This window comes from Nicotiana tomentosiformis, chromosome 1 (genome assembly GCF_000390325.3).
Source record: "Nicotiana tomentosiformis chromosome 1, ASM39032v3, whole genome shotgun sequence".
NCBI classification, from domain to species: domain Eukaryota; kingdom Viridiplantae; phylum Streptophyta; class Magnoliopsida; order Solanales; family Solanaceae; genus Nicotiana; species Nicotiana tomentosiformis.
In genome coordinates this window covers 90,372,659-90,387,281 of record NC_090812.1, presented here as the reverse complement: position 1 = coordinate 90,387,281, position 14,623 = coordinate 90,372,659, and the positions used below count along the sequence as shown (strand labels likewise).

At 43.7% G+C, this 14,623-nt stretch overlaps 1 protein-coding gene across 1 annotated transcript; it reads right to left on the bottom strand.

The window, feature by feature from the left end:
* Window positions 1-13,658: 13,658 nt before the first annotated feature.
* LOC138907153 (uncharacterized) lies at window positions 13,659-14,402 on the bottom strand. Its single transcript, XM_070197447.1, has one exon. The coding sequence runs from the start codon at window positions 14,400-14,402 to the stop codon at window positions 13,659-13,661; it is 744 nt and encodes a 247-aa protein (XP_070053548.1).
* Between the last annotated feature and the right edge of the window lie 221 nt (window positions 14,403-14,623).

Sequence of the window (14,623 nt, the reverse complement as noted above, 5' to 3'; positions counted from 1 at the left end):
ATGGGACACCCTTCTGAGTTAGTCAGGTCAATGTGCTTGCTATAGATGAAAACCCTTCCACGAACCGATGATAATAACCTGCCAAACCCAAGAAACTCTGGATCTCTTTAACTGAAGTAGGTCTAGGCCAATTCTGAATAGCCTCTATCTTCTTAGGATCCATCTTTATGCCTTCTGCCGATACCACATGCCCCAAAAAGGCAACTGAGTCTAACTAAAACTCACATTTTGAAAACTTGGCATATAACTGATTATTCTTCAAAGTGTGAAGCACACTTCGAAGATGCTGCTCATGCTCCTCTCGACTGCTGGAGTAAATTAAGATATCATCAACGAATACAACCACAAAATAGTCCAAATAAGGCTTGAACACCTGATTCATCAAATCCATAAATGCTGCTGGGGCATTTGTCAACCCAAATGACATCACTAGGAATTCGTAATGCTTATACCGAGTTCGAAAAGCTATTTTAGGGATATCAGAGGCCCTAATCTTCAACTGATGGTAACCAAACCTCAAATCAATCTTTGAAAATACCTTGGCACCCTGAAGCTGATCAAATAAATCATCAATTCTTGGCAGGGGATATTTGTTTTTGATAGTGGCTTTGTTCAACTGCCGATAATCTATACACATCCGCATAGAGCCATCTTTCTTCTTTACAAATAATACTGGTGTAACCTAGGGCGAGACACTAGGTCTAATGAATCTCTGATCAAGCAAGTCTTGTAACTGCTCTTTCAATTCTTTCAACTCTGGCGGGGCCATACGGTATGGTGGAATGGAAATGGGCTGAGTGCCTGGAGCCAAATCAATACAGAAGTCAATATCTCTGTCGGGTGGCATTCCTGGCAAATCTGCAGGAAATACTTCTGGAAATTCACGAACAACTGGTACTGAGTCGATAGAAGGGACATCCGCACTGGGATCGCGAATATAAGCCAAATAGGCTAGACACCCTTTCTCTACCATACGCTGAGCTTTCATATAAGAAATAACCCTGCTGGCAGAATGGCCAGGAGTTCCTTTCCACTCTAACCGAGGTAACCCCAGCATAGCTAGGGTCACTGTCTTGGAATGACAATCCAATATAGCATGATAAGGGGACAGCCAATCCATACCTAAGATGACATCAAAATCTACCATATCAAGAAGTAGAAGATCCACACTAGTCTCAAGATTACCAATAGTAACCACACACGAACGATAGACATGATCTACTACAACAGAGTCTCCCACCGGTGTAGATACACACACAGAAGCATTCATAGAATCACAAGGCACAACCAAATATGAAGCAAAATAGGAGGACACATAGGAATCAGTAGATCCTAGATCAAATAGAACTGAAGCATCTCTATGGCAAACTGGAATAATACCTGTGATCACAGCATCATATGACTCGGCCTCAGGCCTAGCTGGAAAATCATAAAATCGGGGTTGGGCCCCACCACTCTAAACTGCGTCTCTGGGACGGCCTCTAACTGGCTGGCCTCCACCTCTAACGGTCTGACCTCCACCTCTAATGGCCTAACCTCCACCTCTAATAGCCTGACCTCCACCTCTAGCTGCCTGACCCCTACCTCTAGCTGGATGAGCAGGCGGTGAAGCAACCGGTGCCGGTATTATGGCACGAGAATCTTGCCGAGATCTGTTACTCGCCAATCTAGGGCAATACTTTCTGATGTGACCAATGTTCCCACACTCACAACACCCATCCTGATGCCGTGGCTGCTGAAGCTGAAGCTGACCCAGATGGGCCGGATAACCACTGTAGTAACTCTGGAGTGGCAGTACACTGATAGGAGCTGAATGTGTACTAAATACTGGCTGCCCAGAGTAAGGCATAATAGGAGCGTGACTCCCTGAAGCACCGGGAGATGCATAAAGTATTGAATGAAACGGTGTGGGAGGATGACCCCTACCAAAATTACCTCTGCCTCCTGACGAGGCATCACTGTAACCACCGAACTGATGAGGCCTCTTATCAGACCTCTGCCCTCTCTCCTGTGCAAGAACCATCTCGATCCTCCTTGCGGTATTAGCAGCCGCCTGAAAAGAAATCTCACTTCTGGTCTCCTTGGCCATCTGAAGTCTAATAGGGTGAGTGAGTCCCTCAATGAACCTCCTCACTGTCTCTCCCTCCGTAGGTAATAAAAGGAGAGCATGACGGGCCAAATCCACAAAACGGGACTCATACTGAGTAACTGTCATACTGCCCTGCTGTAGACGCTCAAATTGCTTGCGGAATTCCTCTCTCAGTGTGATATGGAGGAACTTTTCCAGAAATAGCTGAGAGAATTGTTCCCATGTAAGTGCAGGCGATCCGACTGGTCGGGTCAATGTATAATCTCTCCACCACCTCTTGGCGGAACCCGTCATCTGAAATACAGCAAAATCGACCCCATTGGTCTCAACTATACCCATGTTCCGCAGCACCTCATGGCAGCATTCAAGATAATCTTGTAGGTCCTCAGAAGGTGTACCACTGAAGTGAACTAGAAAGAGCTTAGTAAACTTATCCAGTCTCAATAAGGCCTCAAAAGATATGGCGGGCCTATCACCGATCTGTGCCGCAACAACTGTCTGAACTACCCCAACTGGCGGGGCTGCTCGAGCCTGATTCTGTGGAGCCATCTGCTCCAGAGCGGGAGTAGTGGGAGTTTGTGCTCCTCCCCCAGCCTGTGAAATGGCTGGTGCCACTGGAAATGTACCATTCTGGGCCACGCCCTCCATAAGACTTACCAAACGGACTAGAGTATCTTGAAGTACTTGAGTGGCTATGAATCCTTCCGGGACCTGAACTGGTCAAACCTCCTCCTGAAGGTCCACCTGAGGTTCTACAACAAGTGCAGCTGCTCGAGCTCTAGACTGAGCTCTACCTCGGCCTCTGCCTCGGCCTCTAGCACGACCTCGACCTCGACCCCTGGCCATAGTTGCCACCGGGGATTCTGGTCCCTGTCCATACAATAAAATCGCACAACAGAATACGAAAGAACTGATATTATTCATAAACTTCATAGCCTCTGAGAGATAAGTACAAACGTCTCCGTACCGATCCTTCAGACTCTATTAAGCTTGCTCGTGACTCGTGAGACCTATGTAACCTAGTGCTCTGATACCAACTATCATGACCCGAAATTCCCACCTTCAGACCGTGATGGCATCTAACATTTCACTTGCTAGGCAAGCCAACGTTAGAATAATATTAACCAATTTTTAAACAATCTTTACAGTATTAATAATCAAGGAACCAAAAGCGAAAGCAAAGTTTGAAATATAGTGAAATAATCCATAAAAACAATGGTGTCTAAATACCATCCCAGAATTGGTGTCACAAGTGTACGAGCTTCTAGAATAATACAAATAAAGGTCTGAATAAAATAAAGCTGTCTGAAAATAAACACACAACTAAAGTGAAATAGACGGGGACTTAAGAACTGCGGACGCCATGCAGTTATACCTCAAGTCTCCTCTGAATAGCTGAAATCCGAGCAAGTCTATGGCACGCCGCTGGGACCAACTCTGAAATATGCATAAGAAGTGCAGAGTGTAGTATCAGTACAACCGACTCCATGTACTGGTAAGTGCTGAGCCTAACATCGACGAAGTAGTGACGAGGCTAAGGCGGGTCACTTACACTACCTGTATGCAATATTAGTAACAACAAAAATAATAGAAATAAATCAGGTAACTCATTTATAATAATTGAAGCCAACTCAGCAGTCATAACCAATTATCATTTCCATCAATTCTGTTGTAGCGTGCAACCCGCCCTCACAACATATTCACATTCAATTTTGTTGCAGCGTGCAACCCGCTCTTATAATATATTCACATTCAATACTGTTGCAGCGTGCAACCCGCTCTCACAATATTTTCTTTAATCAAATCTGTTGCAGCGTGCAACCCGATCTCCCAATATATATATGTATGTCGACTTTTTAATAAGTTTGTTGCGGCATGCAACCCGATCCTCCAATATGGACTTTTCATAAGTCTGTTGCGGCGTGCAACCCGATCCTCCAATATATTCATTATAATTAATTCTGTTGCGGCGAGCAACCCGCTCCTCCAACATATTCATTTACCAACTTTTATAGAAGAAATTTCCCCAATAAATGCAACAATTAATATAAAATTATAAGACAACAAGCATACAATAATTATAATTTAATTATGAAACAAACAATGACAAATAGCAGATTATTATGGAAATCAGGGAGAAAATAGGTAGTTTAATATTTAATATGGTAAATGTTAAATAACAATTAAAACACATAATTCATATAGCATGTAACAATTAATGCAGGAATTCAAGAATTAACATTTGACAAAGAATAGGAGAGAAACAGTTATTATAATAATTAATTTATGATTTAAAATAATTTATGATTTTTCAAGTAAGCAGGCAAACAATTAATTTAACGACGTATAGACACTCGTCACCTCGCCTATACGTCGTTCACATGCAATTCATATAACAATTAAATTAAGGGTTCTATTCCCTCAAGTCAAGGTTAACCACGAAACTTACCTCGCTTTGCAAATTCCAACCAATTACTCAACCACAACTTTTCCTATTAAATTTGACTCCGAAAGCTTCAAATCTATTCACAAACAATTCGATATATTCAATACTAATCATAGGAATTAATTCCATATGAATTTACAAATTTTTCGGATAAAAATCCAAAATTCATTAAAATATTCGACAGTGGGACCCACATCTCAAATCCCGAAAAAACTCACAAAATCCGAATACCCGTTCGGATACGAGTTCAACCATACAAAAATTGTCCAATTCTGATATCAAATGGACCTTCAAATCTTAATTTTTCGTTTTTGAAAGATTTTATAAAAATCTGATTTTTCTTCCATAAATTCAAGGATTCATGATATAAATGAGTATGAAATCATGAAACATAATTAATATAGGATAAGGAACACTTACCCCAATGTTTTCCCATGAAAATTGCCGAAAAATCGCCTTACCCGAGCTCAAAAATGGAAAAGGGTTGAAAATGGGACGAATCCCATTTTCCAGAACTTAAGTTCTGTTTCTGGGACTTTTACCCTTCGCGAACGCGGTCAGTGCCTTGCATTCGCGGAGCACAAACTTGTGCTGTCCAATTTTTACTCTTCGCGAACGCGAGGGCTTCCTCGCAAACGCGATGCTTGCCCGGCTTGGCCTACGCGAATGCGAGATGCCCTTCGCGAACGCGAAGGCTAATTTTCCTGGCCAGCCTCTTTCCCTTCACGAACGCGAGGCTTCGATCGCGAACGCGAAGCTTCACACCTCAAGCCTTCGCGAACGTGGCCCCCTCTTCACGAACGCGAAGAGTAATTTTCAACTGCCTCCGATTTCTTCTTCGCGAACGCGAGCCCCCTCTCGCGAACGCGAAGAAGGATACCAGAAGCAGATTTCTGCAGTTTTTCCCAAGTCCAAAAATGATCCGTTAACCACCCGAAACCAGCCCGAGCCCTCGGGGCTCCAAACCAAACATGCACTCAAGTCCTAAAACATCATACGAACTTGCTCGTGCGATCCAATCACCAAAATAACACCAAGAACTATGAATCGGACACCAAATCAAAGGAAATTTTCAAGAAAACTTTAAAACTTATATTTTTACAACCAGACGTCTGAATCACGTCAAATCAACTCCGATTCTCACCAAATTCGGCAGACAAGTCATAAATATTATAGTGGACCTACACCGGGCTCTGAAACCAAAATACGGACCTAAGGTCAATAAATCCAATATCAGTAATTTCTTAAAAATTATTAAGCTCTCAAGCTTTTAATCTTTCTTCAAAATTCCATATCTCGAGCTAGGGACCTCGAAATTCGATTCCGGGAATATGCCCAAGTCCCAAATTATGATACGGACCTACCGAAATTGTCAAAATACTGATCTGAGTCTGTTTGCTCAAAATGTTGATTAAAGTCAACTCAGTTGAGTTTTTAAAGCTCTATTTCACATTTTAATCCATTTTTCACATAAATACTTTCCGAAAAATTTTAGGACTGCGCACGCAAGTCTAGGAATGATAAATGGTGTTTTTCGAGGTCATAAAACACAGAATTACTTATTAAATTTAAAGATGACATTTTGGGTCATCACAGATTTCTTCAGGAATCTCAGAACTAATCAGATCTTGGGTCTCTTCGAGAGATCCTTTCATAGTATCATTATCATTTGTCGATTTTCTTTTTCGATGATTTCGATCCTGAGAACCTAAAGACCTACCATGCTTCAGGCGTGCTTTAGGTTCATTATCTCTCATGCTAGTAGATGGTCCTGCTGGGACATCAATTCGGATAGGCACATTCTCTGTAGGGATATGTAACTTAGTTATCCTATTCAAATCAGTAAATGCGTATGGCATTTGATTTGCTATATTTTGTAAATGGATGATCTTCTGGACCTCTTGATTACATATAGGGGTACGTGGATCAAAATGAGATAACGATGAAACTTTCCAAATAATTTCTCTTTTGATTTCCTTTTTCTCTCCCCCTAATTGTGGGAAATTTGTTTCATCAAATCGGCAATCTACAAATCGAGCAGTAAATAAATCTCCCGTCAATGGTTCAAGATAGCGAATAATAGAGGGTGATTCAAACCCAACATATATTTCTAACCTTCTTTATGGGCCCATCTTACTGCGCTATGGTGGTGCTACTGGCACATATACAGCACATCCAAAAATTTGTAGATGGGCAATATCTGGTTCATGACCAAAAACTAATTGTGACGGAGAATATTTATTATAATATGGCGGATTGAGACGGATAAGTGATGCTGCATGCAAAATAGAATGGCCCCAAACAGTAGTGGGCAATTTTGTTTTCATAAGTAGTAGTCTTACTATCAATTGCAAGCGTTTAATAAATGATTCTGCAAGGCCATTTTGAGTATGAACATAAGCTACAAGATGTTCAACTTTTATCCCAACTGATAGACAATAATCATCAAAAGCTTGAGATGAGAATTCTCCAGCATTATCAAGGTGAATAGCCTATATAGGATAATCTGGGAATTGTGCCCTTAATCGAATTATTTGGGCTAATAGCTTTACAAACGCCAGATTGCGAGATAATAGTATGCACACATGAGACCATCTTGAAGATGCATCTATTAGGACCATAAAATATCTAAACAGCCCACTTGGTGGGTGAATAGGTCCACATATATCCACATGTATACGTTCTAAAAATGTAGGGGATTCAATGCCAACCTTCATTGGTGATGGTCTAGTGATCATTTTTCCTTGATAACAAGCATCACAAGAAAATTCATTATTTGTAAGAATCTTCAGGTTCTTTTGTCACGACAGAAAAAAAAACTATCGTGATGGCACCTATCGTGGAACTAGGCAAGCCACTACTCAACTATCTCAACACAGTAAAAGCTTTAAAAATATAGGCGGAAGCAATTAATATTTAAGAAAACCCATTTTTGGAACCGAAATAAACCTGCAATACAATACAATCTATCCCAAAACTGGGGTGTCACCGAGTACATGAGCATCTATGTCATAAGACAGTCTACTACAATATCTAAGGAGTAAAAACTGAAGTACATATAAAGATAATGAAGGAGAGTCAAGGCCTGCGAACACCATACAGCTACCTCGATAGTCTCCGAGATCCTGTCTCCTCAATCAGCAGTCGCCGTAACCAGAAGTACCTGAATTTGCACACGAGGTACAGGGTGTAGCGTGAGTACAACCAACTAGTAAGTAACAAACCCAAACTGTGGGCTGAAAGTAGTGACGAACTCAACCGGCATAATTCAATACAGAAAATAACATTGCAGAAATGTAGACAAGCTTTCAAATTCGATAGATATCTTAAAACAGTAAAATGGATCAAATCTGAATGATATTAAGAATATAACTCCTCTACTTCTAACATGCCAATCCACATGTTGTATGTGATGCACCATGCTGACAACCTCATGTGCTCACCCTCTCAAATGCTCAATCACTAGGTATTGTATATGGCCCAAACGGCCCAGGGAAGATCCATCCCGGAATATATACAACACTGACCATCAGTCACCCAGTACTGAGTAGGGCAATTCCAGCCCGTGGAGAAGATCCATCTCCAGGTATAAAATGCTTCGGACAAGATCCATGTCCAGGGAAGATCCATCCCTCAATAATATCAACGGCGCTCACTGGGGGTGTGTGCAGACTCCGAAGGACTCCTTCAGCCCAAGAGCTATCATAAATCAGTATAACCACTGCGGCGTGCAGCCCGATCCTATAAATGTCACTCATAATCAGGCACTCGGCCTCACTCAGTCATCAATATCTCCAATCTCTCTCTCACGGGCTCACAATGTCATGATACTAGTCCGAAAACAATGATATGATGCATCAATAAATAACAAGAGAGACTGAGATGAGATATGAAATGATTGAATATGATTGAGTACGAAATATCAATGAAATCAGTAAGACAACAGTAAGAAACGACTACTATGGGTCCCAACAGTACCGGCATAAAGCCTAAACATGATATCTAGCATGAGTGACAGTTCAAGTTCTTTATCACATGATGAAAACACGGATATCAACAAGATAGAACCACTATACAGTGCCATAGAGTCAACCATGTCACAATTCTCACGGTGCACGCCCGCACGCCCGTCATTTGGCATGTGCGTCACCTCAATACCAATCACATAACACATAATTCGGGTTTCGAACCCTCAGAACCAAGTTTGAAAATGTTACTTACCTCAATCCGGGCTAAACTCTACCCCAAAATGCCCTTGCCTCTCAAATCTGTCTCCAAAAGTCCCGAATCTAGCCATAAGCAGTACAATACAATCAATATAGGCTAAAGGAATTAATTCCACAAGAAAAATACGAAATTATAGCCAAAATCCGAAAGCGGCCAAAACCCGGCCTCCGATCCCACGTCTCGAAATCCGAGAAGAGTCACAAATTCTGAGAGCCCATTCACTCACAAGTCTAACCATACCAAATTCATCAAAATCCAACACCAATTGGTCATTCAAATCCTCAAAACCAACTCTCTAAATTCCTAGCCTCAAACCCCCAAATTACACCTCAAAAACACACCATCTAGGTGTAAAATCAATGGGGAAACATAATTATTGAAGAAAAATGAACACACTGACTTACCTCAAGAATCCCCTTGAAAAATCCTCTCAAAACCTCCAAAATCCGAGCTCAAAAATGTTGAAATCAGTAAACATCGTGAAGTCTCGCATTTAAGGACTCTGTCCAGGCCTTCCACACCTGCGGCAACTTGGCTGCTTCTGTAGTCTCACAGGTGCGCCCCTTGCCCGCTTCTCTGCCAACCGCATGTGCGGAAAAAACCCACGCATCTGCGCCATTATCCGCATCAGCGCGCCTGTGTGCGCTTCTGCACAAGTCGCTTCTGCGCCCGAATGGTCGCATCTGCGGCCCAAGATCAAAGCATCTCTGGCCGCTTCTGCGGCCCTTTTTCTCGCCTTCGTGGATACGCACCTGCGATGAGACTTCCGCAGGTGCGATTACACCAGCTGAGTCCAAACTTTAGTAGCCTTTCAACTTTGAATCTTGATCCGTTAACCACTCGAAATCAGTCTGAAGCCCCCCAAGACCTCAACCAAACATACCAACAAGTCTTATAACATCATACGAACTTAGTCGAATCTTCAAATCACCTCCAACAATATCGAAAACACGAATTACACACAGATTCAAGCCTAATGAATTTCGAAATTTCTAAATTCTACAAACGACGCCAGAACTTATCAAATCACGTCCGATTGAGCTCAAATTTTGCACACAAGTCATAAATGACCCCACGAACCTACTGCAACTTCCAGAATCGGAATCCGACAATGATATCAAAAAGTCAACCCCCCGGTCAAACTTCTCAAAAAAGTTTGACTTTTGCCATTTCACGCCTAATCCCACAACGAACCTCCAAATAATTTTTCGGACACGCTTCTAAGTCCAAAATCACCATACGGAGCTACTGGAATCATCAGAATTCAAATCCAAGGTCGTTTACATATAGATCAATATCTGGTCGCCTTTTCCAACTTAAGCTTAGACTAAGTATTTTATTTCACACTGAATTCACTCCGGATCCGAACCAACTAACCCAATAAGTCATATAAAAGCTATAAAGCACAAATGGAGCAGTAAATGGGGGAATGAGGCTACAACTCTAGAAACGACCAGCCGGGTCATTACATCCTCCCCCTCGTAAACAAACGTTCGCCCTCGAATGGGTCTAGAAACATACCCGGAGTCTCAAATAGGTGTGGATATCTGTACCGCATCTCCCGCTCGGTCTCCCAAGTCGCCTCCTCCACGGGCTGATCTCTCCACTACACCTTCACTAAAGCTATATCCTTTGACCTCAACTTCTGAACCTGTCGATCCAAAATGGCCACCGACTCCACATCATAAGTCAAATCACCATCCAACTGAACCGTACTGAAATCCAAAATATGAGACGGATCGCCGATATATTTCTGGAGCATAGAAATATGAAATACTAGATGCACACTCGACAAGCTAGGTGACAGGGCAAGTTTGTAAGCCCCTCCCCAATCCTCTGAAGTACCTCAAAAGGCCCAATGAACCGAGGGCTCAACTTGCCCTTCTTCCCGGATCTCATAATACCCTTCATGGGTGAAACCTTCAGCAGAACCTTCTCCCCAACCATGTAAGACACATCAAGAACCTTCTTGTCGGCATAGCTCTTCTGTCTTGACTGCGCCGTGCAAAGCCGCTCTTGAATCAATTTAACCTTGTCCAATGCATTCTGAACCAAGTCCGTACCCAAAAGCCTAGCCTTACCAGGCTCAAACCAACCCACCAGAGATCTACACCGCCTCCCATACAAAGCCTCATACGGGGCCATCTGGATGCTCGGCTGATAACTGTTGTTGTAAGCAAACTCTGCGAGTGGCAGAAACTGATCCCAAGAACCCCCAAAATCAATGACACAAGCGCGTATTATGTCCTCCAATATCTGAATAGTACGCTTGGACTGTCCGTCCATCTGAAGGTGAAATGTTGTGCTCAACTCAACATGGGTGCCCAACTCTCGTTGCACGGCTCTCCAAAACTGCGATGTAAACTACGTGCCTCTATCTGAAATGATGGAAACTGGTACACCGCGAAGGCGAACAATCTCTCCGATGTATATCTCAGCCAACCGCTCCGAAGAATAGGTAGTACCAACTGGAATGAAGTGCGCGGACTTGGTCAGCTGATCCATAATCACCCAAATAGCATCAAACTTCCTCGAAGTCCATGGGAGTCCAACTACAAAATCCATGGTGATCCACTCCCACTTCCACTTTGGAATCTCTAACCTCTGAAGCAATCCACCCGGTCTCTGATGCTCACACTTCACCTGCTGATAGTTAAGGCACTGAGCTACAAACCCCACTAAATCATTCTTCATTCTCCTCCACCAATAGTGTTGTCTCAAGTCCTGATACATCTTTGCGGCACCCGGATGAATGAAATATCGCGAACTGTGGGCCTCCTTAAGAATCAACTTACGTAGCCCATCGACATTGGGCACACAAATCCGACCATGCATCCTCAATACCTCATTATCTCCAATAGTCACATCTCTGGCATCACCGTGCTGAACCGTGTCCTTAAGGACAAGCAAATGGGGATCATCATACTGGCGCTCTCTGATGTGATCATATAAGGAAGACCGAGAAACCACACAAGCTAGAATCCGACTGGGCTCCGAAATATCCAATCTCACGAACTGGTTAGCCAAAGCCTGAACATCGACTGCAAGAGGTCTCTCCCCGACGGGAATGAATGCAGGACTACCCATACTCACCGCCTTTCTACTCAAGGCATTGGCCACCATATTGTCCTTCCCGGGATATTACAGAATGGTGATATCATAGTCTTTTAGCAGCTCCACCCATCTCCGCTATCTCAAATTTAGATCCTTTTGTTTGAACAAGTTCTGGAGACTCCGATGATCCGCAAATACCTCACAAGACACATCGTAGAGATAATGCCTCCAAATCTTCAATGCATGAATGGTGGCAGCTAACTCCAAATCATGAACAGGGTAGTTTTTCTCATGAGGATTCAACTGGCACAAAGCATAAGGAATCACTCTACCCTCCTACATCAACACACACCCAATGTCGATCCGAGAAGCATCATAATACACTGTATAAGAGCCTGAAACTGACGGCAAAACTAGAACTGGAGTTGTGGTCAAGGCAGTCTTGAGCTTCTAAAAGCTCTCCTCACACTCATCCGGCCACCTGAAAGGAGCACCCTTTTGGGTCAATTTGGTCAAGGGCGACGCAATAGACGAGAAGCCCTCCACGAAGCGACGATAATAATCGGCCAAGCCGAGAAAGCTCTGAATCTCCCTAGCTGAGGACGGTCTAGGCCAACTCTGAACCGTCTCTATCTTCTTCGGATCCACCTGAATACCTCACTGGACACCACGTGTCCCAAGAATTCCACTGAACTGAGCCAAAACTCACACTTGGAGAACTTGGCATAAATATTCTCCTCCCTCAGCCGCAGATGCTGGGCATGCTCTTCCTGGCTACGAGAGTACACCAGGATATCATCAATGTATACGATAACAAACAAGTTGAGATAAGGCTGAAACACATTGTTCATCAGATGCATGAATGTTGCTGGAGCGTTGGTAATCCCAAAAGACATTACAAGAAACTCATAATGACCGCAACGGGTCCTGAATTTTGTCTTTAGGATATCTGAATCCCGAATCTTCAATTGGTGATACCCAAACCTCAAATCAATCTTGGAGAACACCCTCGCTCCCTGAAACTGGTCAAACAGATCATCAATACGCGGCAAAGGATACTTGTTCTTGATTGTAACTTTGTTCAACTGCCTATAATCAATGCACATTCTCATAGTACCATCCTTCTTCTTCACAAACAACACCACTGCACCCCAAGGTGACACACTAGGCCTAATAAATCCCTTAGCAAGGAGTTCCTGAAGTTGCTCCTTTAATTCCTTTAACTCAGCTGGTGTCATGCGATATGGTGGAATAGAAATGGGCTGAGTTCCAGGCACCACATCAATATCCCTGTCAGGCGGCATGCCCAACAAGTCTGCAGGAAACACATCCAAAAATTCCTGCACCACCGGAACAGAATCAACAGTGGGAGCATCGGCACTAACATCCCTCACAAAGGCCAAATAGATAAATAACCCTTCCCAACCATCCGATGGGCCTTCAAATATGAAATCACTCTACTGGGAACATAGTCTGGAGAACCTCTCCACTCAATCCTCGGCAATCCCGGCATCGCCAACATCACAGTCTTAGCGTGACAATCTAGAACAACATGACATGAAGACAACCAATCCATACCCAATATCACGTCAAAATCAACCATGCTAAGTAACAAGAGATCAACTCTAGTATCCAGACTCTCAATGGTCACTACACACGACCGATATACACGGTCCACAATAATGGTATCGCCCACCGGCGTAGAGACATGAACAGATGGATCTAAGGACTCACAGGGCATATCCAAATGATGAGCGAAGTACGATAATACATATGAATAAGTGGAACCAGGGTCAAATAGTATAGAGGCCTCTCTGTGGCAAACTGATACAATACATGTGATCACTGCATCTGAAGCAACATCATCTGGTCTGGAGGGAATAGCATAGAATCGAGCCTGACTGCCGCCTGATCGGCCCCCCCTCTAGGGCGACCCCTAACTAACTGAGCTCCACCCCGAGTTGGCTGAGCGGGTCGTGAAGTAACGGGAGCCAAAATCATAGGCTGACTCCTCTGCTGAGCTGGACCTCCCATAAGGCGGGGACAATACCTCTTGATGTGACCCATATCTCCACACTCAAAACAATCCCTCCCTGCAAATGGCGGTGGGGACTGGAGAGAGCCCCGAGCACCAGAATACCCGTTAGAAGAAGCCAGTGCCGATGAACCCTGAACTGAAGGTGCATGGGATGAACTCTGAGCTGGTAGGGCACTGAGAGATAACTGTCCCTGATGATAACTACATAAACCATGGCTGGATGATGCACCACAGTGAACTGAACGACCCGTCTGAGCGTGCTTGTAAGAGCGACCACTACCGCGGTAAAACTGACCCCCTGAAGGAACACCGCTAAACTCACCTGATCCACGAGGCCTCTTAGCCTCCCTCTTACCCCGCTCCTGACTACGGATCATTTCTATCTGCCGAGCAACGTCGACAACTTCATCAAAAGTAGCACCAGATACCGTCTCCCTAGTCATAAGTAACCGCACCTGATATGTGAGGCCATCGACGAACCTCCGAATCCTCTCCCTATCAGTGGGAACTAGCCAAACTACGTGACTAGCCAACTCAAAAAACCCCATCTCGTATAGCGTCACAAACATGCCATCCTGACAAAGCTACTCAAACTGTCTACACAGCTCTTCTGACTCAGCACCACTAAATGATGGAGGTTGAAGCCTCCCAAATCTCCCAAGCCTCCTCTACTCATCATCTTCCATAACGGGGACTACTGGGGCCTAAGAAGCTACAGTCGACTGGGCTGGTAATGCTCCCGGTATCTAAAGTCCCTGCACTACCTGAT